Here is a 25,225-nt window from a genome sequence, read left to right on the forward strand (position 1 = left end):
CTTGGTAATTGGAAAATCCAAAATTCTAGGTTTTTTATATTATGTAAAAGAGAAAACACATAAAATATGTTATTTATTATGTATATTGATATAAAAAAAAATATTGGTTTCTCGTAATAGGTACCTACATACCTACATAACGTATTGTTGGTAACGTAGGTATAGCCTTTAAAATATTATAATTTCATTAATTGATCTATCATGTTTACATGATTCTGTATTAACACGAATGCATAAATATGTAGGCATATTTCAGCAGTAAAGGATCCTAAATAAAGTTGACCTTCGTTTGTCTGCAAACCAGATGCAAATTATGTATAATGTTATATAATTATGTACCTATGTAATTAAATAAATAAAAGCTTAGCTATTCAGAAAAACGCATACGATTTTTTTTTAGAAAAACCTTACACTATTATCTAAGTAGTAAGTATGTACCTATAGAATAGGTATACCGCGGCATCAATCTAATAATTTTTTAGAATTAGGCAAAGAAGATGTGTATTGAAAATCTAATCTTGTGTAGTCTAGTCGCTAGCAACAAATATCTTATCTGATGGTAGATGAACCGTCGCGGTCGTTATTCCTAATTCCACTCAACGATAGATTCATCACTATACCTATTTCAAGAATTACTTAAGTACTACGACTATGATAATTATCTAAAATTCATTTTTTCAAAGTAATTTTTAGTAACTACCTAACTAGTAGGTTCTATGTTTTTGTTTGAATCCTTTCCTATTGATCCCTTCCTTTTGTTTGTCAGGCTCTAGAAGTACTGGACCGATTTTAATGTTTTTTACACTGTGGCTTTTTACACTGTAGCCACTCATATCATACTCATAGTTCATACTCATACATGCTCATACCATGTTGCGGAGACAAAGTTGCTCGTGCGCGCTCGCTCTTAGGTATTCATTAAAATATACTTTGTATCAGAGACATCTAGTGGTGAATAGAAGAATCGAAATTAATAACTACTACAGCCTCCTTCTAATAGATAGCGCTGTATTCAATTTGAATATTATACGATTCGTGAAATATAATGCAAATACTATAAAGCACAAAGCAAGCAAAGTATATTTATTAGTCCATGATAGTATATAATAATTATATATATAATAATTATAGCTATAGTTACCAACCAATATTAACATAATTTAATGTTTATTACAAAAAGCTATAAATAAATCAGTTTTTTTTTTCTTTAATCGTATTAAGATTATTCCCACATTTAAAATTTATTATTTATTATTTTCTTTTTATTTTGAATACCATCTGTTGTCAAATAGCAGAATCATGAATGTTTCAAATGTTTAAATTATAGATGTCACTATAGTAATAATGTTGTTTTTATCAGACATCGACAGATGTCACTTTTACGTTATTTAGGTTTTTTGTCTGCTGAATGTAAAATGTAAATAAAGCTGAGCTGAGCTGCCTACTGTTTCGGAATTATTCACTGCAAATAATTTTTACAACGTAAAATTTAAATGAAATTTTGTATTTATAATTACAAATACGTAATATCATAGCGCGCATGACAATCGAGTCCGGATTTTAATGCGCATAGTCAAAACATTGCGCATTTCTGTGGCTAACCTCATCGACTCAATCGACCAACACTCCTGCTCCAAAGAAGAGAAAGTCTTTCATTTAATCTTTGTGTTCTGTTAAGTGCTTATTGTGTACTCAGTGGTCTTCACAGGATTTTGAAGGAATTTCTGAAGACCTACAATAAAAAAACAAGTAAGTGGCACTCTAGACATTAATTTTACACTCCCATTTTTGTCCTCAAACATCATATTGTACTATATTCTTATAAACGAATGTATGTACATATATTTAGGTCAATACTTAATACACGAATCCTTTTTTAATTGCAGAAATTAAATAAAAAAGAGAATATACCTCCAACAAGAACTAAAATTAGTAATCGTTTGTATCATATGACGTCATACATCTATTTCTCTTCAAAAATCATCAAAAAATTAAAACGGCGAATCCCAAAGCAATTACTGTAATTATATAAATGGTTTCATTTAATTTGTAACTAATAATAGGTACCTACAACGATCCTCAGTAAAAACTGATAATATGTAAAATTTTAGAATTAAAAAATATTCCTCATTTACTATAGGCCTGGAAGAATGAAATATTGTACCTTCCTAATTAATTATCATATGGCTGATATTATGTCAATCATTTTACAACACATTAGTATGGTCATTGTTTATTTTCCTGAATTGTTTTTAACTGAAAAAATTAAATACACACAGGTATTATTAGAATAGAAGCATCTCAAAATATATATAACAGAGCAGGTGTAATGTAAATAGTACATTATTATTTTTATTTTATTCATCAGTCACAATAAACCTACAATATTTTTACATAGCAATATTTTCCTGAAACTGACAGTACTGAAAACATTTATTTATCTGTGCTGTCTTTAGAGTGGCTGATTTCACCAAACAAATAAGATACCTACCTAGGAGAGAAACATTAAGTTTTATTAATTATTCAATAACATAAATAAGCTTGTACAATGGAGCCTTTATTACCCAAGTAAGTTCCATTCAAATTACAAATCTAAAAATATATGTACAGCAAATCAATTTAAAAGGATAAGTACCTATTTAAAGAAACATTGATTTCACAAATTGGTTAAAAAATGGGAGTGTTCAGTGTAACTTGGGTTATGTACATAATATTTTACTAAAGATATGAATATTAATTATTCTAATTAAATGTTAGTTTATTTTTCGCTATAATTAAGTTGAATACATAATTAATCCATCAGTCCTCGGAATCACAGACACAATAGAAAATCTATTGTGTCGCGCCCCGATCGGGCCTTACGGTGGTCAATGGGTTAACTACTATGAGAGACAACCCAGGTTTCACTAAAATAACATAAAATACTATGCTATAAGTATGAGTAATAAGCAGAGTATAGTTTATCCGTATAACTAAATAAACTATTGATCGAGTAAATTAAAATAAAATATAAAATAAATTTCACAAATGAGGAATAAAAAAAACAGAATATTATCATGATCATATTTGAAAATACAATAAGTATAGTATCTTCTAAATCTTTAATTTACCTACAGTTCCTATTAGTTAGTGTGATTTAAGAAAGTGATGTGCGCTGTGCTTGTAGAAATAAGGTTTCAATAATTGAGTTTTACATCAAGCAAGATTGTGGTCAAGCGCTACCCTCTTGTACAAAAAAATAAGGGTTTGCTGATACTACCACTAAAAGTTTGAATTTCAATTAAACTGTATGATTTTATGTATCACCTCAAATATTACTCATGTGTGGTGCTAATCATGAGCTAAGTAACAGAAATGATTCATGACATGTACATGCTGTTGTTTACTTGGCTTAAATGATATTCTCAGAGGTAATTTACCGAGAACTCTGCACTTATCAGGTTATAATATGCATAAGCTGAGATTTACTTTTCTGTTTTCATTTCTACTAAATAGCAAAACAGTTTGAACTTATTAATTCTATTGAATTTCAATATTTTACATTCAGAATTCATTCGTGTATTTGCTTTTATATTTCATGAAAAGACATTAATTTTGATCAATTTTGTATCGCTATCATAAACTTTTTTTACCTTTGTCTCATTTATTTGAGAAATGGTCCAGAAAGGAGCAATAAAAAGGAACAATCTATAACTAATTATTATAAAATAATAAAAATATAAATAGTTTATATGAAGTGGTCATCAATTTCTTCAACAAGATAATACTGAATAATCCAGTTTATTATTTAAGTCTATCTTAAGTTCTTAATAAAATTTATTAAGTCCTAGATAATAAATACAACTACATAAGATGACCACTTTTTAAACTACCGGTCAAAATTGAAATAACAAAAAAATGCTTGTTATCCAAGGTCTCCACCAAAATTTGGCATCATAGAGCCATCATTTTGTTATTTGCCCACTATATTATGTCATTTTATTTAAAAAAGATTGATGCATTCACAAAAATCAATTCAATTCTTATAAGAATAAAATTAATAATGATTTGTACCCTCAGTTTGGTACAAACTTGGGATTGTCCTCGAAGGCCATATTTCGCAGTTTGCGTGATTCGGCACATGAATAATCTAGCACGGGACCGCGTTTGCCCCCATTTACGCAAAATTATGGATATGCCTATAGATATGGGTCAGGGTTACGCTTATTGGGGTGCCAACGTTTAGGGACAATTTGCAATCTTCAGACATTTTATGTTGATTGTGTTGTTAGGTTTTTATGATTTTTACGTTTTTACGTTTTAAGGCACGTACTACGTGTGTTTTAGTATTAGCAAATAGTTAAAGCGTTCTGGCGTATCATCTCATCGATGTATTTTTAAGGAAAAAAAGGAAGATTTCAGCTAAAACAAACTTTATTTAACCCTAGAACCGTACCCATATTAAAATTTCATTAACGGTACCCAGGGGTACAAGTGTACCCCTATGAAAAAAACAAGATTACAAAAAGATTATTAACTTTTATTAAATGTTGACTTATTAAGGTCATCTTAACATTCATTTAGGTCCTAATAATTTAATTTATCATGGCATTTTTATATTTTTTCTACAATTTACACACACTTTACGTTGGTGATCAAAATGTATTAAAAGTTTTCACTTCCTGCACTGTGTGCGGGACTGACGGAATTTTAACGTGGATATTCACAGTTACATCTCAGATTTTGAAACAGCAGTGGTCCCTGCAGTTATTGGTAATTGTTGTCTTAAAATATCTCCATTACTTATTTGTAGAGACATTGGCAAAGTTATGTACTGAAATCGTTCTTCTAGGTGAAGTTTTTTATAATAAAAAATAAAAAATTTTTCGTCTGGTTCATATTTTGATGCCTCACCAAGTACCAGCTCTTCTTGTTATTCCACCTCCCACAAAAAATCAAAATTCATCCATCATTTGCCATCAAAAAAAGAAAATGAATAACTCAGGTATTCAAATCATGCAGCAAATCATAAATTTGTTGAAAATACAAATTCCTACACTATTTAACAATAACAGTATGTTTATAACATGAATGTAAAGTAAACTTATAATTGTACATTAAATTTATCAATAAAAAATATAAAATAAAAGGACCAAAAGGCGAAAAAATAAAATAAATGAACCTTAAAATACTTACGTTCGTAGTACCCAGGGGTACTGGAGTACCCCGACAGGTTCGTACGACGTGTTCTCAATATCTTGACCACTGATCGAATACGGTATCTACGTGTCTCCTCATCCCCGACAAATACACGAACGCGCAAAAGAAACCGTTGTTTAGAAAAAAAGATATAGAAGATTTTCTGAATTTTTTTTCATTTGTACCCCAGGGTACGGTTCTTTTTGTATTAAGTACCTATGTACCTTTTCCAGACCATTTTGTGTTTCACAAATAATATATAATCAACACAGTTAAATGTTTCATTCGTAACGTTATAAAAAGAAGGAATACTCGTGATATAAGTAATTTAAACGCAGTGAAGTATGATTATAAGTGCATACACTGATAATAGATCAACAATTTTCCACCCACTAGAGACTAGAATGTAATATGCAATATACTTCCAGTGAGGTGGAAAATCTGTTTGTGTATTGAACTCTATTGGAGAGATCAAGCCGCTGCGATCATAGGAGCATTGAACGTTCTACGAATTATAGATAACTTTAAACGATTTTTCATAGCGAATACTATTGTCCCGTCCCAGACCTTATTTAAATACTGATATTTCTGAACTAGGTATCTATTCAACTTCTCATGTACGAACTCGATCATAAAATACCGTTCCATTCGTGTCAAGAACCTCACGTAATTTGGCAACCCACATGTCCGATCTGCAAGGATGAGACTGATGTATATTATGCTTGTGAATTTCTTATTCACGCCTCTCCAATCACTTTGCCTTTTGCAAAAAAACTTGATCATTGGCAATTTGCTGATATTCCTTAACAAAAATGACCCCCGCCCCCTTCGTCTATACAGAATTAATTACTAAATATAGAATTTGTATTCAGTGCTTAAAGGTATTATAAAAAAATTATAATATTGAATAAAAAATGCTTTCTATACAAAGGGATTATAGAAACATATCAATGTAAATATTTTTTAATGATGGGACAAGATAAGAACAAAATAAAAAGTGAATGAATTTCTCAGTCCATTCCATAATTCAAAAATTTATGTAAACGTAATAAAATTTTCATCAGTAGGTATCGTAGATCCAGGCAAAGTAATACAAATTGCGATTCAATCAAGTAATTCATGGAAACCCGTGATATAATTGGATTAAGTCAATACAAATATACGCCAAAACATCATAATCATCAGAACTCTCCTTTGATGTTGAGTTAGGTATTTACCTAAATTAGAAATATAGAATTTATTCTTCATTTGTATTCTGATATCTCGAACCGTGGATATTCTTAAATTGTTTAAAAGCATTTATACAAAAAAGGGTTAAATTGTCTCATAATTAAAAGCGCATAAGGATAATGGTCTAATATCCAAATATAGGTCGACCTTCACCGGCGTGATAATAGAATGAGACCAATTTTATAATAAACTAGAGGTCCGCCCCGGCTTCGCCCGTGGTACATATTTCGCAATAAAAGGTAGCCTATGTCCTTTCTCGGGTATCAAAATATCTCCATACCAAATTTCATGCAAATTGGTTCAGTAGTTTAGGCGTGATTGAGTAACAGACAGACAGACAGAGTTACTTTCGCATTTATAATATTAGTATGGATTTAGTGTATTAAAAAATGTATTAAAAATGGGTTTACTGGGAAAATCCTGGACAGGATATTTTTTAATTAATTATTAAAAAATCTTTTATTTTCATTTTTTATTAATTGCAGTTTCGAGATAATAAAACGATTTTGTAATAAAACAGCGCTGACATAATTTTTTTTTTCATCATCCTATCAAGTGAAAGTAACTGGTATACCGACATACCTGTTTATACCTGCTAACCTAGCCGTTAATCCCGGTAAATATTAGAAAACGACTATGACTGCACATTCTGTAGGTTTCATACTTTAAGTCTATTAACTATATATTTTTTTTTATTATCTTGATACTGCAATTTATAAAAAAGAAAATGTATTTTTTAATTCATTAAAATTGTCCTGTCCAGGATTTTCCCAGTCAACCCATTTTTAATACATTTTTTAATAGACTAAATTTATTATAAAATTGGTCTCATTCTATTATCACGCCGGTGAAGGTCGACTTATGTTCAGATCTTATAAGTTATACCATAATAATTATGCTGGAAAATCGAATTATTTGTGGAGGTTTTGAGTACCTACATTGTCCATAGATTAAATTGTTTATACGTCTCTAGCACGTATGGCTATGGTCAATAGTAAAATCTTATCAGACTTATTTTTCTTGACTGGTATATCATACTGTACATGACAATCTACTAAAGTAACCAACCACCTGCTTAAACGTAAATTCAATATAATTTCATTTATTAAGTTGCTCAGGCGGGTATACTTCGATAATACCGTCATAATAACGTCATACGTTTTGGCCATAAAATATTTGATAACACCTGAAATAGAATGTACATATTTTATTAATAACCGGTGCATGAAAGGTTGAACGTTGAACAAGTTAAAGTAGCAAGAGGTTGGGGGCAGGGGTGTAACGGCTATGGAGGCGGTGCGCGCGTCTATTGATTTTGCTGAGCTGCTCGTGTGCCCCTATCTCTTGAAATGCCACTGTGCCCACTTCCTAAGAATATGCAAATATTAACAGGCTAGACTTTTCCAGACCTTTTACTGTAATAGGTCAGCCGTTTATTAACTTCATCGTATAACTTTGTTCTTAGCTAATTTTGTGCCTGCTTTACAGTGGCCTTTCCCCTTTCGTTAATTATATTAAATGTCAATGGGCGTAGGCCTGCGTAGGCGATCATAGATTCATGAGTAGATTTAATACAAACATTTAATGAAATCTTTTCCAAATTGTCTAACATTATGCATGTCCCACTGAAGATCTTGTTTCCGTCACTTAGCAATTGCCATAAATAAACTTCCCAAATAAGCTCCTCCAGACAAAATTCTTAACAATGGATCCGCTGGTAAAGATCTAATAAATTAAATCCAAACAAAGCTAATTAAAGGACAACATTATTTAATATTAAAGCTGTTTGTAAGCCAGGCACAGCCACTGACACTCATTAAAATTCAAAGGTCGGGTCGCGAGAGCACGCCATCGCATGTTGGTTGAAAATTTTACGAGCAAACACTTTTCAGCTTGTTTTCGTAAATCTTACAGTACTTTCCCTTTCTTACAATGATTTACGAGCGGCATTGTTGGCTTTGAACACATTCTTGTCACGAAAATAATACAATATTATTCTCGATGGAATTGAACAATTGAATAGAAAATACTTATGAAAAGTTCAATTTATGAATATAAAAAAAAAGTTAAGATTACTCATAAATGGTACACAATCTTGAAGCAATAATATTAATAGCATAAAAATTTTAAGTCATAAAAATGTGGAATAAGATATTGTAGAAGGTCTAAATTTAAGGTTATAGAATATAATATTTTATGGTTGCAATAATGTAAGGATACACATAGGCCGCTTTCTACTAAGGATCTAAACTGGCCGGGAGGCGCTTTCGCACACCCGAAAGAATGAGTATAAACGATAACCTAAATATAGCCTGCAATGTTACATAATGCAAACCCTCTATAATGACACGTGGAAATCAAACGTATTATCATGATCCGCGAATATTTCCGTTCAACGAGGGTGCGAGCAAGGCTGTAGCGTATCTACCCCCTCTTTGTTAGCCAACGTTCAAGGTCATGACGTAGTGCAACCCCGTTTATTTATATTTACCAAGTTCACAATCACGTTTTGTTAGCAAAATGCTTGAAGCATAATGAAACTGTCTTCTTCAGTGCAAGTTAATATCTAGGATTTCTGCATTGAACATTTTCATATTTGTTTTTCATAGTGTTGAGAATTTATATTTTTCTCCGTTCTATTGTTTGTCTTCATCTTCATGTATTAAAATAATACAAACATTTTCTTGACATAGTTTCTTTCCTCTACATAATTTTATTTTTATCGTTTCTATACATTTACCCTTCATTTACCTATCAGTTTAAAATATAACTTTAGTCTATAAATTAAATGTGACAATTATAAAATTATTGTACCTTACTTGGATTATATTATTTATATTACAAATATAAATACGTACTAAGACTTCTAAGCAAAATAACGTCGTTTCCGTGTCGTGACCATTAAATATTTAAGGTTATTCGTTATCAAGATGCATTGAAATTAAGTGCCTTAGAAAAAAACAGCCAAAACCGACTATACAAATTATGATTCAATGAATCACAGAACAAAAAAAATGTAAATTCTACATTGTAGCAGCAATTACAATGGTGTATGCGTAATACTTGATGTTGTCATACAAACGAACTTGATTCATCACGTTTATTATGGTCTTTAATTTAATGTAATCGCAACCTTGCAAAATAATCAAATCTTTGTTTCCAATTTCAATTAAATATTTCGTAAGTAACGAAGTCCCAAAATTTTAACTTTTTTCATTTTAAGCAAGTGACCTGGGAAGATATTGTAGATCTCAACCTTTTTCACATAACTCGTGCCGATATAGTAGGTAGAATAGTAATTTCAAATATAACACCAATAATACTATTGAATAAAAATTATAGTATCGTCCGGCCACGACTAAAATTTCAAAGGTTTAATCTATATCCACGCAAAAGAGGTCCTTAATCAAGCGTGCATTAAATAAGTGTTTGAAAATATTTTCATTAGGTATTTATTGTTTAAATAAACATAAATTTTTACAGGATGCCTGCCGCCGTACCACCCCCCGCCGAAAATGGCGCGCCGCGCAGCGAGCTAGAACAGCTCCAATTAAAAGCGGGCCAAGTTACTGATGAGGTTTGTATGAATACTGACTGCTATATTATGCTAAACCACTTTCCCTGCCCGTGCACCTTTAACCTACTGCAAAATCCCATAAAAATCTGACATTTCTTCATTTATTAATCACAGGACAATGTTAAAAACAAAGGTCAAAGTATATACTATTACCTAAGGATTATCTGGAATTAAATAGCTGTAAATATCATGTTTAAGATTTGCTCTAACCTATTAAAATATTTTATGAAGATCTACGCTCGAATATATAATTTCAATTTAATCAGTATATTGAGTTTCAAAGAAGTACAAGTACAAAGTTCCACGTGGGAGCAAAGTTTGCTTCAACGTTAATTGGGTTACCCGAGCAACGGTATAATTGCCATACAGAACTACGCAGTAAAGGAATATTTAAAATATTTTATTATAAGATGAGTTCGTGGCTGGCACTAATAACTCCTAACTATTATATTCCTATCCTAATTATTCCATGTCTACATGGGATCTCCCAAACACAATTCCAGTTCGGCAACAAATCTGCAAAGATGGATTTTCGATTAATAGGGACAGCAAGCCATGTCGACTTATTTCCTTCTTCAAAAAGTACAGTACTCAGTAATAATTGTTATGACATTTTAATTTGATATTTATTTGCCAACATCCTAAAAGGATTATTGTAACATTATTTGTTTTGGAACCTCTGGATTCGATTTCCTGTTGGGTACAATTAGATTGGCAGAGCAAAGACGGCTCATTACCTGAATAACTAGTTATGTATGTGAAAGCTACATGCGCTGGACCTGTATTTATATGTTACTAATATGCTTTTATATCAATTTCAGTCACTGGAGTCGACGCGCCGTATGATGCAACTATGCGAGGAGGTAGGTTTCTTTCGTGCTCTTATATTCGTTTTAATAAAACACAATAATGAATTAATTATATCTGCCATTGTTAACTCAAAATTAACTTAAATACATTAGAAACTATATAATGGCAGCAAAAATGGCATGACATGTCGAGAATACCTTCCAAGTAATAATTAAATAATGGATAGATCTTAATTTTATTTAATATTTGTGAAGTTCATAGTTTCAGATCAACTTTAAAGTCCATTCTATCAAAATGAAAAGATGTAATAATAAATTCTCTTTGTGGAGAATTGAAACTGTGTTGAACATATAGATGCGGTTTCGTTATTTCAGACGTGTTTCATTTTCCGTAAAATTTTGTTTCCCCCGATAGTCCCCAAATATTTTTGTTGATTTATTCCATTGGTTATATAATTATTTGTGACCATCTGTGAGAGAGGTGTTCTCGATGCGAGGGAGTGAGGGGTATTGCGGAAGTGTCCTGGGTAGCCCCTAACTCGGTTTGACCCTAAGCCCCCCGTACCCTTTAGGGCGCAGCCTCTGCTATCCTTGGCTGTTGTGTTTCGATGTCGCTAATGTTATATATTATTCGATGTGTATGTATATTATCTATTGTAGCTTTTGATTTATGTTTTCTTTTCTTTCTTGGTTATTGTTTTATTTGAAACCTTATGCCAATATAATTGAATATGATATTATATTTATTTTATCGTTATTATATGGGTGTTGCATGATCCGTGTCTAAATGTGTCCAACTGTTAGAGATTTCTTAGCCCTTTGTGTTGTTCGTAGCGTTTTACCTAAACAATTGTGGATTGAAATAATCCTATTCCTCAATATTGGAATTGACAGTTAACAAAGACGTAATTATACGATTTTAAGAAATCTAAAACAAAATATTTCACAAATAATTAACTGTCAAGTCCTTTTTTTAAACCAAGTTAGATGTTTATTTCTCCATAGCATGAGAGCCCATTATAATAGAATGAATCCAAAAGTCCTCCTTAGAGTCAGATGTTAATCAGTGTACCCTTAGTAAATATATGTTCAAATAATTGCGCTTCTTCCAAATATAGTTTTGTGATTTTGCTTGGGCTTGCTTCAGACAAAACCCTTTTAATATCTTATTAAAACTTCTATTAAATTTCCTTCTGCCATATAGGCGAATCACTTCTCTGATGCACCTTCTTTATATTCCTTTAATGAGTTCAATCTTTACAACACTGGCATATTGACAGTTGATAATTTCATAACAAAGAATATGAATGTCCAATTTACGTTTTTACGAACAACCCAAATAATTTTCTACCAATAATCTTCTCTTAATTTATTTATTTCTTCTTTTAGTTTGTTCTGTATTAGGTCTCTGTGTAGTGGCTGCTCTCTGTTGTTGACTGTAATCTTTTATTGTATGATTTCATGCCTTCTCGAACATTCACATACTACCAAAATGGGCGTTAACACGCGCCGTACCTGCCACTAGACTCCAACAGATATATCGAGCTACACCTTGCAAACTCTCACAACAAATACAGAACAGTCGAATACTTATGTCATTACTCTAGATACTTTTATTTTACTCCTATTTTTATTTGAGTTTTAATAAAAATATATATTTTTTAAGACATTTTTTTAAGTTATCTTTTATAGGTTAGATTACGTTACAATATTACGTTGTCAATATATATATATTACTGCTGCAAACATGTCTGTACAAATGTTCTTTAACAAACACAGTGCCAACTTCGCATTACTCAACACCGTTCAGACTTAGGACATCTTCGGACTGTATGGATGAGGAAAGCTAAATTCATACAGTCGGAAATGCCCTTCAAACACAATATAACAAGTACTGAACACTGCTCGTGTACCCAGAGGTGCCACGAGCGGCTCTCGCCCACTATCCATTCACTCCACTGTACCCCTCACAACTAACATGCTCTCTGACTTTTTGTTTCTGCGGCTGGTTTAGAGCAAGGAGGCCGGCATACGAACTCTGGTCGCTCTAGATGACCAGGGAGGTGAGTGAAATGCAAATTGCAACACTAAGTTACTTACAGTTTTGTCTATTTTACCTTTCGCTAACCATGTTGGAGCATCCTAGGATTTTCGCTCAGCCGAAGAGGGTGTTTGGTAACGAAATCCAGGGGAAATTCACCGCTATTTGAGAATAACATTTTTATATATTGCATGCAAAGATGCTGGCTTCCGATTAACTTTTCTTTTGGTTTTTCTGATGTGTGTCTAACAAATTTACCAAGAACGCCCGCATCTTTGTATTATTTTTCATTATGTAGTTAATATACACCACTTTGCACTACTTGACAGCGAGCGCTATTTTCAACGTCGACGCCGGCCAAATCGAATAAGATTACATTACAAACGAATCGTTTTCTGATCGTACGATACTTTTACATTCCGCATTTCAAATATTAAACTCGACCTACTTAAATCACATAACTGAGAAAGATCGTATAAAGTAAATTCGAAACGCTTCTCCTCAACGCACGACTCTTAACATCACACAAAATAATTCATGAATCATGAGAAACTGAGCACAAATACGACTTTAATCTGGTTTTTACCTGCAAGCTTCACTGCATGCATGTCGTTGTTCGAGTAGTGTGTGTTAGTGCCGAGCGGCCGCGGCCGGCGGAGTGGAACCACAGCGAAGACGGATACGTGTAATGAATATGGACAGCGGGCCAAACGCTGGCAGTATGTGACTAAGCGAAGAGTAAAGATGTCCGCCGGCCGCGTCGCTCCCGCGCCGCACGCGCACCGCCGCACGCCGCGTAGGGCGCTGCGCCGCTCGCCACGCCGCCGCACGCTCCGCACCCGCGCGCGTCCCGTGCGGTCCCCGCCGACACCCGTGCACTGTTGAGCACCCGTCCCCCGCCACCCCACACACACCCTACGACTCTCTCCTGCGATATATTATTTTGATTTGTATTTTATGTATAGAGCGAGGACGCCGGGGGGCAAGCGCTTCATATGTTGAGTCACCAGGGCGGTAAGAGTTAAATTGAACACTGGGTAGTCGAGCCGTGAGAACGTCTGTGTTGAATGTGCAGTATAATAAATTAATCTCTATGTTTTTCTTTGACGTTTCTCTTGAATAACGACTTATCTCAGATCGATGTTGCGTATGTTCTATGTTTCGCGTATGTTCTATGTTTCGATGGGGATGATTATGACAACATAGTGTAAATAGAGAAGCCCGATGGCCGTTCGTTGCTAATTGTCGCCAAAACTATTTCTCTATCCTTTGCTGAAGATTTAATTTGTATGAGCTGCGCAATCTGTTTAGTTCTTCCGTTGATGTTATCGATCGGAACGCTTTTTATAGGTATATTTATTTATCTTTCCGAATTTACTATTCTCTTCTCTTTATCATTCTGCGATATTGATATGTTTGCGCGTTTACCAATTGTCTGTTGACGTATAGAGTATTTATGGTATACGCCTTCATCTCCATGGCTAGCAGCGTACTATTAATGTTAGTGCAGTAGGTCTGTTACTGTTAGCTCGATGCGATATATGTCTGTCTGCGAGGCGGGCGGCACCACCTCCGCGCCGCTCCCTCCTCCACGTAAAATAGCTCAAAATGTACTGTAATTATTATCATACTTTGCTACAATCACTCATACAAGAATGGCTTGATTTTTACGCTAATTTGCTAATATATTCATTCGACACCATCGCCGGAGGAGTGGCCGCCCGCCGAATTGCGGCTCACCGTGATCATGTTCATGTATTATGTTTATTTTGTTTTGTTATTTAGTTATCATTTTGAGTTATAATGAGTATGAGATGTCCCGAGGCGAGGCGCCCGCCCGAGCGCAGCCCGCGCGCGCGCGCCGCTCCCGTCCTCTCACCTCATTCGTTTGGCGAGCTATAGTGACATCATTATTGTGTTGTAGAGTCACGAGGTGGGCATGAAAACCCTGGTCATGCTGGATGAACAGGGCGGTAAGCATCGAGTAGTACTACTTTACATCTCTCATAACTTAGTAAGGCTTTGTCTGAAATACCAGTCAATATTGTTTATGGAAAATCATTATATACTTGAAATTTCAATTGAAAATATGCTAACAGTTTAATAAGAATGGATAAATAATGAAGGTAAAATTTATCATCACCATGTATTAAAATTAGTTAATAATTGTCGTGTCTCCGGTCTCTGATGCTCACGGAGACTTTGAGATTAAAAATTATCATTATGTTATGTACTCGAAACGAATCATCTTTTAGTTCTTTTCTCACGCATCTAGCTATGCACGACTATTTTAATCTTGCTGTGATTGCATGAGTAGAGTTTACTATTTATATTGTTATTATTCTAAATGTTAGCTATAACGAGTATTTGGTATTCACTTAGTAATCAGCACATACATCATTATCAAGGTAAAAGTAAATTTAGTTATCAATTTAACCGGGGCGAGTGTAGGGCAAGGAGGTAATAAATTTGAATTTTCTTCCGCGATCTTTTGAAATATCAAATATTGTTTGAGATTATTTTGGCCTACACTTATCCCGGTTATTGTCGAGAGCGTTGAGAATTTACAAAAAAAAATACACGATTAAATAAAGAAAGTCGCGAGAGTAAAGTTTAGGTGCTTCAAATAAATTGTGGATGATCAAGGGTCGCCTCTTAAACATGACTTGTGTGTAAACAGAGCAATTGGATAGAGTCGAGGAGGGCATGGATCAGATCAACGCTGATATGCGTGAAGCGGAGAAAAATCTGTCGGGAATGGAGAAATGTTGTGGCATCTGCGCGCTGCCCTGTAACAAGTACGAAACGCTTTTGTATTTCTATGCTATATGCCCCTTTTCAGAATCAGTATACAATTATTTTCAAGACTTAAGATCATAGGAGAAAACTAAATTATGAACCGGTTCATAACTAAACCAATAATTGGTCGAGGTGGTAAAGTCAATCAAGCTGGAACTATACATTTAATAGAATCTAGATTTTTTGTAGAATTTTGATTTAATGTTACTTGATAACTTTTTACCTACTGCGTCCCACAGGGCCTAAATCCCATCAAGAAAATCACTTACTATAAACTAAACTGATCAGGAAATATGAAATAAGAGCATGATCACAATTCCAGGGGTGCATCATTCAAAGAAGACGATGGGACATGGAAGGGAAACGATGACGGCAAAGTGGTGAACAACCAGCCGCAGCGGGTGATGGACGAGCGCAATGGCATCGGCCCACAGGCTGGGTATATTGGCAGGTTTGTATCTTTCTGAGGTATATATAATAATATATATAAAATTCTCGTGTCACAATGTTAGTCTGCATACTCCTCCGAAACCGATTCTCATGAAATTTTCTGTGCATATCGGGTAAGTCTGAGAATCGGCCAACATCTATTTTTCATATTATGTACCACGGGCGAAGCCGGGGCGGACCGCTAGTATAATATAGAGTATAGATTGAATGGTACGTAGAACAAAATTTTCAGGTAATAACAAAAAACTACCAAAAAAAAATAGAAGGTTAAAAAACAACATTATATAAATAAGATCATAAAGGAATGTCATATTACATTAAATAAATTTAGATTTGGAAACATTTTATAAATGAGGATAACGTTTTCTATCGTACTTACTTTTGCTGCTGTTCGACTTGTACATACTAATTTACAGCTGTCTTGTCGGCAGTAAAAAGAACTGGCTTCGTTCTAATTAAAACTGTCTAAACTACGTATTTGCAAGAGTAAGCAATCTTCAAGAAAATATTTGGAGCTCAACTTCGACTATGGCTTCTGGTATATAAATACGATCGTGACACTAATCTGATTATAAATAGTTTTATAACCTTTATTAGATTTATATTCATTTGTAATTTCATGAATCTATGTAGGTTAATAATTAAATTAATTAGGTACTTACTTAATTTCGAAAATTTTATCTTTTTTTTATTTCTCATCTACACATAATAAAATCGTAGAAAAGTCAAAACTTTACATTGGATATTTTTTAAAAGAATTCTTGGGGCGTAATCTACAATAGAAAGCGAAGCCAAAAATATAGTTTTTAGAATTTTTGTCTGTTAGTCTGTTTGTCTGTATGTATGTCCAGGCTAATCTCGATAGCTTGAAACCTGAGGAAGGACGTAGGATAGGAGTTTTTTATTTATTTACAATATAGATTCTATTTATGTATTTACAATACACAATTTATATTCATGTAAAAGTAAAGAAATATAAAGAGGGCTACTAAAACAATTTATACAAGCCAATATTTCCCTAGCTGGGTTACTGGGCAACCTGTGTTTAGGAGAAACAGCTTGCCTGTAAAATAAATTCACAAAAAGCCTCTTAGCAAGTACTTAATTATGAATTAAAATTGGATTGGTTTTATAATTGGATTGGAAATCGCACGGCCGTATGCGGGTTTTTCTTTGACTACGCGGGTGAAGCCGCTGGCGGAAAGCTAGTTTACATATAAAGCATTTAAATGATATAAAACTAAAATATTAAATGTAATGGATACGTTTGAAATGTTTGATCATCTGACCTTAGTGAACGTTATTGAAGTTTACAGACGATTATGAGTGTACTTGTTTATAGTACGTCTATGCTTCTATATATTGTATGCTTATCCTATTTTGAAACGTGATATCTCTTTGCAGGATAACGAACGACGCGCGCGAGGACGAAATGGAGGAGAACATGGGCCAAGTGAACACGATGATCGGCAACCTGCGCAACATGGCCATCGACATGGGCTCCGAGCTCGAGAACCAGAACCGGCAGATCGATCGTATCAACCGCAAGGTATTGTGCCTACGGAATTGGGGTATAGATCGCTCCTTTGGATATTCGAAAGGAATGGTTGTATAGTCTGTACCGTGCTGAATTTTGGGCAGGATTTTGGTACCTGGGGTATAAGTTTTGGGCAAAGTTCTCATGTAGAATGATTTATAGTCTTCAGTGTTTTTGGGAATTTTTGTCAAAGTTCTCCAAGTGCTAGGATAAATATACCACGCCATTTTAGTATTGATTGACCTGATTTTGGACAAGGTTCCTTTAGAAAGTAACAGGATAATATACTATTCCGTAATACGTTATGGTATGGTAAATTGGCCAATGGTATTATGAAAAAATTTCCAAGGTAACGATAGACATGAAAATTGAAATAAATCGGGATTATTTATTGGTTTGGTAGTGCTTATGTTCATTTGCAAATTGGCTTGTTATGGTGCAGACTATACAATAAAACTTGAATCCATCCATCAAAATCTTTCTGAAGATTTCTCTTTTCAGTTTTCTAAAGTTTAAATCCTTTATTCTACGTTTTAAAGTAACTTTTCTTTCATTATATTGCAATATATTTTTCTCATTTAATATTTTTCGTATTCGGAGGTTAAAGTAGTTCAAAGCTGTTATGTCGAACTAAACTTGGAGCGTGGTCGTAACAAAAGTGGATAAATTTTTTCATACTTAAACTTCTTGTTAATAAATAATGATGTTTATATTTTTCACTTCTTTTCTCTACCAGTTCTACAAGTTTCAGATTAAATTGCCGTATTTGGTTTAGAGAATATTTAAAAAATGATTTATCATTTAAAATCTGTTTTTTGATGGTATTAATATTGAAGAGGTCCCCCTTTGCAAATCAAACTTGTGCCGTTAAAAATGTAGATAATCGGTGTGAGCTTTTAGTTCCGAGTGGACCACGATTGGCACAAACGCTTCAGCACTTGTACAATGTCTATGATCTGCTGATGGTTATAAAGATACCACGTCATTCGTATCACACATTTTCTTACCATGATGATGAATAGGAGTAGACTCAGTAGATCGATGTGCTTATTCGCCTGTCCTTTCGCCTTTACACGGGTATATTCATATTAATTGAGCTTTGTTGTTTATTTTTGATTCAAAACAAATGTATATTTAGATCCAAGTTGGATCTAATTATATGTTTGCACTTGAGATTTTTAATTAAATAACTATGTGGATATACTGGTGTCTGTAGTGTCGTTATTATTAATTAGATATTCAATGTGTAGATCGTTTCTAAATTCTAAATCTCCTCTGTGAATTTTACCCTTATATTTGGCCTCTAGATTTTTAGATTCTTCCGATTCCCCTATCGTATAGCCTCTGAATCGGCTTAGAAATTTTAGTATAAAACGCATGACGATCACTCAATTATCATTTATTTTTTGCATGGTATATATAATTGGTAAGAAAACTAGTATACTGTCCTATGCTACCATAGTAACAACATCCTTGACACATCAATGAACATCTCAGATCTTGGACATGACATTCGATTGTAATAGTAATCTCAACTGTCAATTACTAACATATAACAATCATGAACAATGTGCTCATTTAATGTATCTATTAATGAACATGCTGTTGTGTGAAACAAGACAAGACAAACACTGTTCTGTATCGTAGGGTGAATCGAATGAAACGAGAATAAAGGTCGCCAACCAGCGCGCCCACGAGCTCCTCAAGTAAACGGCGGCTGCGACACACATACACACACACCAGTCTCGTGGTCTCGTCGGTTGCAAACACAACACACTTATACTTACACTTTACTATAACGGGAGCAAAACATGGGTTATACTTATATATAGCGAAGGCGGGAATGCGTACGTTGGTGTGTCACAATAATTGACAATATTTGGAACATTTAGATACTCCTCGATTCAATTTGTAGTAGCGTTTATAATATCGATTATTCCATTCAAGTCTTTAAGCTACTGTTTTGTTTGCAACCGACCAACAATGCACTGATGAACCAGTATTTTGCTTAGTAATTCTCATTATCCGAGTTATATTATCAATTATAATAATCGTACGAACTTTATGTAGACATTTTGACGTTGTATAGTATCATTGTAATTAATAAAGGGAATGATCAATATGAGTGATCGAGAAATAATGGAATTAGCTAAGATAACGTGATATACTTAATTTGATAATTGGAATTGAAAGGAATAATAATATTATTGAATCCCTTTAGGGAAAAATAATTATATTGCTTCTATATGATTGATTAGAATCGAACCTTGCGTTTCGCGCTATTTTATTGAATGTGCTGAACTTATTTATTATATCCGGTATTTGCTTTATTTGGTAAGAATACTGTTTAAATAAACAATGATTATGGAAAAAAGACGTGAAGTTTTGGATATTGTATCTAAGGATGCATTTATAGCAAAATCTTACAGCAACTTGAAAACAACTGTCTGATAATTTAGCCTAAAATTTTGACCACTACATAGAAATCTTTCTCAAAACAAAATCTATATAAGGATAATAAATGAAAAGAGGAATACGTACGTAAGGATTGGTCGATATGTGATAATAGAATGAAAATAAGTAAATTGATGTGTAAAATAATATGATCTGAATACATTCGGATCTTCGTTTGTAAATTTCATAGGAGCATTTATGTTTCAATTATTTTGAATTATTTTTATTACTTATAGTGACTGCTTCATTCGCATTAATTATTTGCTAACTCAATGTCATTTGTGAGCTATCTTTGAACTAAATTTATCAAGACGTTCAGTAGTTTACTAGAAATCCTAATACCATACAAACTTTCGCATTTATTATATATATAAAAATTACCTAATAGTATTGAATATTATTTTCTCAAATATATAACAGTCTGTTAAATTATCTAGACATATCTCTTAACATATCTGCTTCTATGAAATTGATACAAAAATTATTTAGATTTTCTTTAAATATGTGCTTATTATTTATTATATTAGATCAATATAATATCGATTGATGATATGATGATAGATGAAAAACGATTTTTTTTATTTTTTTTTATAATTTAGAATTGTATTTCTTTTTTATTTTATTATGAGATTAATAAGTAATATTGGTATGCTTATGAATGAATATACTTTGAGTAATAAAATGCTAGTGTTGTATAGTGATTTTCTATAATAATGTTATTTACCCTCATACTATATTCACTGTCACATTTACAAAGTCCCATTTAGTTAGCTTTTTGTGAATCATAAATGAACACAACCACGAGACATACATGTACACAAAACAGAGCATACGAAGAGCAATATTGTAAGTATTGATTATACAATATTTTTTTGTTTAAAGCATATTAGAAAATCGAAATAAACCCATAGATTAGAAATATTTATTTCAATTTTCTAAAATTGTCTATAACAATTTTAATTTAACACCGTTTTGTAAATGCACATATGCTACAATAGTTTCGCTTAATACATTTTTTAACTAATAAATAGCCATTATAAAAAAAATATTTTTTTTTTAAAGTCAAGTGTCAGCTTTTGTGATTTTATGCAAATTAATACTGGTCAAAGGACAATTTAATTTATATGCAATATGTTGTTTTATAATTTATATTCATACTCGTTATTTGCACACAAATAAAATTTGATAACCAGTCCAGCATATAAGGGAAATTTTTCATTTGACCAGGCACTTATCAATCGTTTAAATGCAAGCCCTATAGAATTCAACGATTATAGAATATAGTATATCATCAACTTATCTAAATAAAAAGAACAAAAAGGAAAAATAACTTTAACAGTAAAAAGTTATGGTTCCTTTTTGCTTGCTACTTGTACTTTTCAAAATTATGTGACACAAGTTACATTAAAAGACTACAATAGTTAATTTTCCAAGTTATAAATGTTGTATCGATCATTAACCTTGATATCAATTTATATGTATTTATGTTATGTGTATCATGTACAAAAAAATGATTTATTAATATCATAAAATGTAAATGTTTCTAGGGTGAGAGTAACGAGACGCGCATAGCCGTCGCGAACCAGCGAGCCAATAAGCTGCTAAAATCTTAAGCACCACAACGAACGTCTAGGTTTTACAGAATGACGTTAAAAACCTTCCCATATTGGCCTTTATATAAATGGCTCATTGTAACAAAAAGCTATGTACTAAATATCCCAACTTAGAATATACGAAGCATTTATTATCAAATCGCTTCTCTACACACACGACACTTCCCTCTTTTGTATTATATATTTTTAAGCTTCTCCTCTATTTGTATAAATATGTAAGTGGTGATAAATGTTAAAATGCACTATTTTTGCCAATTTATTTTGTAAGGCGCTAAAGTTCTTATATTTTCCGATTCGTTTTTAACGTGTTATCATTTTATGGACCAATAACGAGTTTCTGACAGTACAAATGAACTATGAAGTATATTTCTAGTATTTTCGACATATCAATTCAATTTCCTACTACAATAGACACGATAAAAGTAAAATTAGCGTCATTTTGTACAATCCCAAGAGAGGTGATGAAAGTAATGTAATGGTTAAATGTATATTCCATTCAAATACACACGAATACAATAATGAGAATTGAAAAACATTAAAATGAATTTTAAGAATATAACGTTGTTACTATTATGTAGTCATTCAATACAAGTTTTAGTCAGACTTTAAAGAAGCTAGTAGAAGCACGAATATTTAATTAGAACTCTGTTTTACTAATTATACTCTATACGTGGAAAGTTTGGCGGCAGAACATAGGTCATAATTTGAAATGTTTATATAAGCATATACCTTACAAGATATCGTTATTTTATTTTTCATAAGTACATTGTACATTCGTTAAAATGAATGGAATCCTAGTCTAGTAATGTCTTATGTTATCCCTTAGATAGAAATCTTCTATATTCGCTTGACAAGAGTATTTGCACAAAATTATTTAATGTGCCAAAATAAATTATTGGTTCATTCGCTATATTATATATTTTTCCCTGTTTAGTAGCTAGTGCTTTTCAATTATTATATGTTCCTATTTGTATTAAAAATTCGCTATTCTTACTGAGTTGGTACTTCGGTGTAAATCTATAAATTATTTGAAAATAAGCAATTCGACTGTTACTTTACGACTATGTATTATGAGATTCAGTTATTAGGTTAAGGTAATTTGTGCCTGAAATGTGTATAATTAATTTTATTAACGCTTTCGTCTAGATCGTTTATTTTCGCTAGTGGCATTATCCGTGTGTTTAATATTAACTCCTTGATACTTGTTATTGGATTATTTATAAAAGAGCTTCACCAATGTTGAAATGTTGTCACGTGGGTTTGTTAGGGAGCTCTTTCATAGATAACGAATAGCGTAATGTGATTACAAAACAATGCAATAGTCTATTTAATAGTTGAGCATTTAAAAACTTTATTACTTAAAGTATATATATATATTATGTATTGTTGTAAGAGACGAATATGTACCGGCCTTAGTGTAAAGTTTATAGAGACGTTGACGGTATTGGCTTGGCGTTGTTTAACATTAACTTGGGGGAGAATAGTACTACTGCGATTTAAAATGGACCCTATATCAATAGCTCACAGTTCATTTCACTTCGAAGTATACTGTACTCCCTTACGTTAATTAGATTTAAGGAAAATTTTCGAAATTTCTCTATGTCTCTCTCAATCGTATTAGTTTAAGAGTTAAATTTATCTTATTCAATATTAAAGAAAATATTTTAACCGTATCATCTTTACATAATAATTAGTCACATGTGTTTAAGTAATCGATTATTCAATAGATGTGTATATTTACCGCCTGCGCAAATATATTCGTTAATATTCAGCCTAATAACACCTACTGTAATACATAGATAAATTATTTTCTTTAAGAGTTAGAGTAATGTATCGTTAGTGTACAATGTTAATTTCTAATTAAATTATTGATTTGTTAAAAGAACTAACCGGTTGTATTATTTATCTCCCATAGTAACTGTATTCTCGTTTGATTGAAATTCTATTTTCAGGAAAATTTTAAGATATTGGTAGATTAGAAGATTAGATACAGGGTCGTTAGAAATTTCAAGAAGCATTATTAATTTTTGTATCACTACGGGCAAAACAGTAATTCTAATTGACCCAGTAAACATCACTCAAATGTATGCCCAGATGTTAGAAACGGTTAGAGTACAATTGCAATGTGTAGACAAATTGATTTCCATACGGCGCTATTGTAATCTAACGGTATTTACAATTTTACTTACATGAGACCGATAATAATAATTGCAATACATACAACACCGTACGATTCTATTTCAGATATCGACACAGTTATTGAGTTCAATCATTCATATAGCTCTAATAAAAAAATCCACGTTCTTAAAACAATAAACATGTGCCGTAATATAATAAAGTCCCTCATATAATAAACCAATCATAAATAATAATAATCAAATTCTTATGAACCAAGTCAGGTTACCGATATCGATCGTGGGTCGCGTACGTGTTATCTATTATCTTTCATATTAGCATTCTGATTTCAGGAGTTGTATGAAAGTTTTAGATAAATTCAAGATATTGTGTACGTGCTGACACTTCAAGATATTGTGTAGCAGCTACGTGCCGTTACCAAACCGAGATATGTCAATAAACAATGTCATCGCGTCGGCCCCTTTGAGGGATTGTCTGAAATGACCGGTCTGATGCTTGGAGAATTTACATCCTGTGGAAAGTTTGATTGCAAATGTGTGAGGAAAGTTCCCTAATCTATAATGCAAGTGGATTATCCATTTGGAAGATAATTAATATACAAAGTAAGGGCGTTTTTAAATAACTCGCGATATTTAAAAATATCGTTATTTACATGGATATTCACACGTAATTAATAAATAAATAACGATTGATTGATGGTTGATGATTCTTAAATATTATGACATTACTAAATTGTAATTAATATCTTAGTTATAAGGTGGATATAATATATGTATCCACCTAATAAAAAATATTCGCCAAATGCGTTGCTAAGCAAACAACACTTGAGAACGGCTCGACCAATTTGGTTATTTTTAACGGTTTTCTTAAGGCTCAAGGATGGTTCTCATGCTGAGAAAAGACGAAAAACAGGCAATAAGGCAGAACAACGTCTGCTAATGCAGCTAGTAGATATATAAACACTAAATAATCGCTTTCTCTTTCCCTATGTTTAAAACTTTAAAACTACGCAATGGATTTTGATGCGGTTTTTTTAATAGATAGAGTGATCCAAAAACAAGGTTTTAGTATACATATTATAATTTATTGGGTTTTAGACAAAGCGGGCGTAGCCGCGGGCGGAATGCTAGTAATATTATCTGTAAATTTAAAATTTCTAGCTTTGTATATTTCAGAAGTAGTGATCCGATCATGAAAATTGTTTCATTAAGAGAAAGCTAAGTAGGTACCTGAATAGGTATTTTAGGACTGAAATGCACGTTTTTCTCGCGAGTCAAGCTAACTGGTCAATATTATTAGCTAGGTGCTTGATGTTTTATTGTTATGAAAGAAATATATATATTGAAAGTACCGCTTTTACTTACCTTATTAACTGAAAATAATAGATACGTATTTTACAAG

General features: G+C 32.6%; 1 protein-coding gene across 5 annotated transcripts; it reads left to right on the forward strand.

Moving 5' to 3' along the window:
- Positions 1–1,398: 1,398 nt before the first annotated feature.
- Positions 1,399–23,577, forward strand: LOC149480450 (synaptosomal-associated protein 25-like). 5 transcript variants are annotated; one of them, XR_016317078.1, is made up of 9 exons: positions 2,457–2,568; positions 9,892–9,985; positions 10,807–10,848; positions 12,809–12,857; positions 15,516–15,633; positions 15,957–16,085; positions 17,489–17,633; positions 19,269–20,921; positions 21,623–23,577. XR_016317078.1 is itself a non-coding variant. In XM_089706942.1 (8 exons), exons 2-8 carry the CDS (start codon positions 9,893–9,895, stop codon positions 21,686–21,688), a joined length of 642 nt encoding a protein of 213 aa, XP_089563068.1. In that variant the 5' UTR covers positions 1,399–1,749; position 9,892; the 3' UTR covers positions 21,689–23,577. The 5 variants fall into 5 exon arrangements, 3 of the variants coding, with proteins under 3 accessions (XP_089563068.1, XP_089563066.1, XP_089563065.1); XR_016317077.1 differs by lacking the exon at positions 12,809–12,857 and adding an exon at positions 14,760–14,808; XM_089706942.1 differs by lacking the exons at positions 2,457–2,568; positions 12,809–12,857; positions 19,269–20,921 and adding exons at positions 1,399–1,749; positions 14,760–14,808.
- The last annotated feature ends 1,648 nt before the right edge of the window (positions 23,578–25,225 follow it).

The sequence above is a fragment of the Colias philodice genome, chromosome 18 (assembly GCF_061535455.1).
Source record: "Colias philodice isolate Cphi_HAF_F1 chromosome 18, ilColPhil1 Martin Lab GWU primary, whole genome shotgun sequence".
Classification (NCBI taxonomy): domain Eukaryota; kingdom Metazoa; phylum Arthropoda; class Insecta; order Lepidoptera; family Pieridae; genus Colias; species Colias philodice.

Excerpts from the sequence above, each read along its gene's own strand:
- LOC149480450 (XM_089706940.1), top strand. The coding sequence starts at position 2,549 with ATGGAGCCTTTATTACCCAA. Across the intron at positions 9,986-10,806 it reads CGGGCCAAGTTACTGATGAG|TCACTGGAGTCGACGCGCCG; the intron begins GTTTGTATGAAT and ends TATCAATTTCAG. Across the intron at positions 15,634-15,956 it reads TGCGCGCTGCCCTGTAACAA|GGGTGCATCATTCAAAGAAG; the intron begins GTACGAAACGCT and ends TCACAATTCCAG.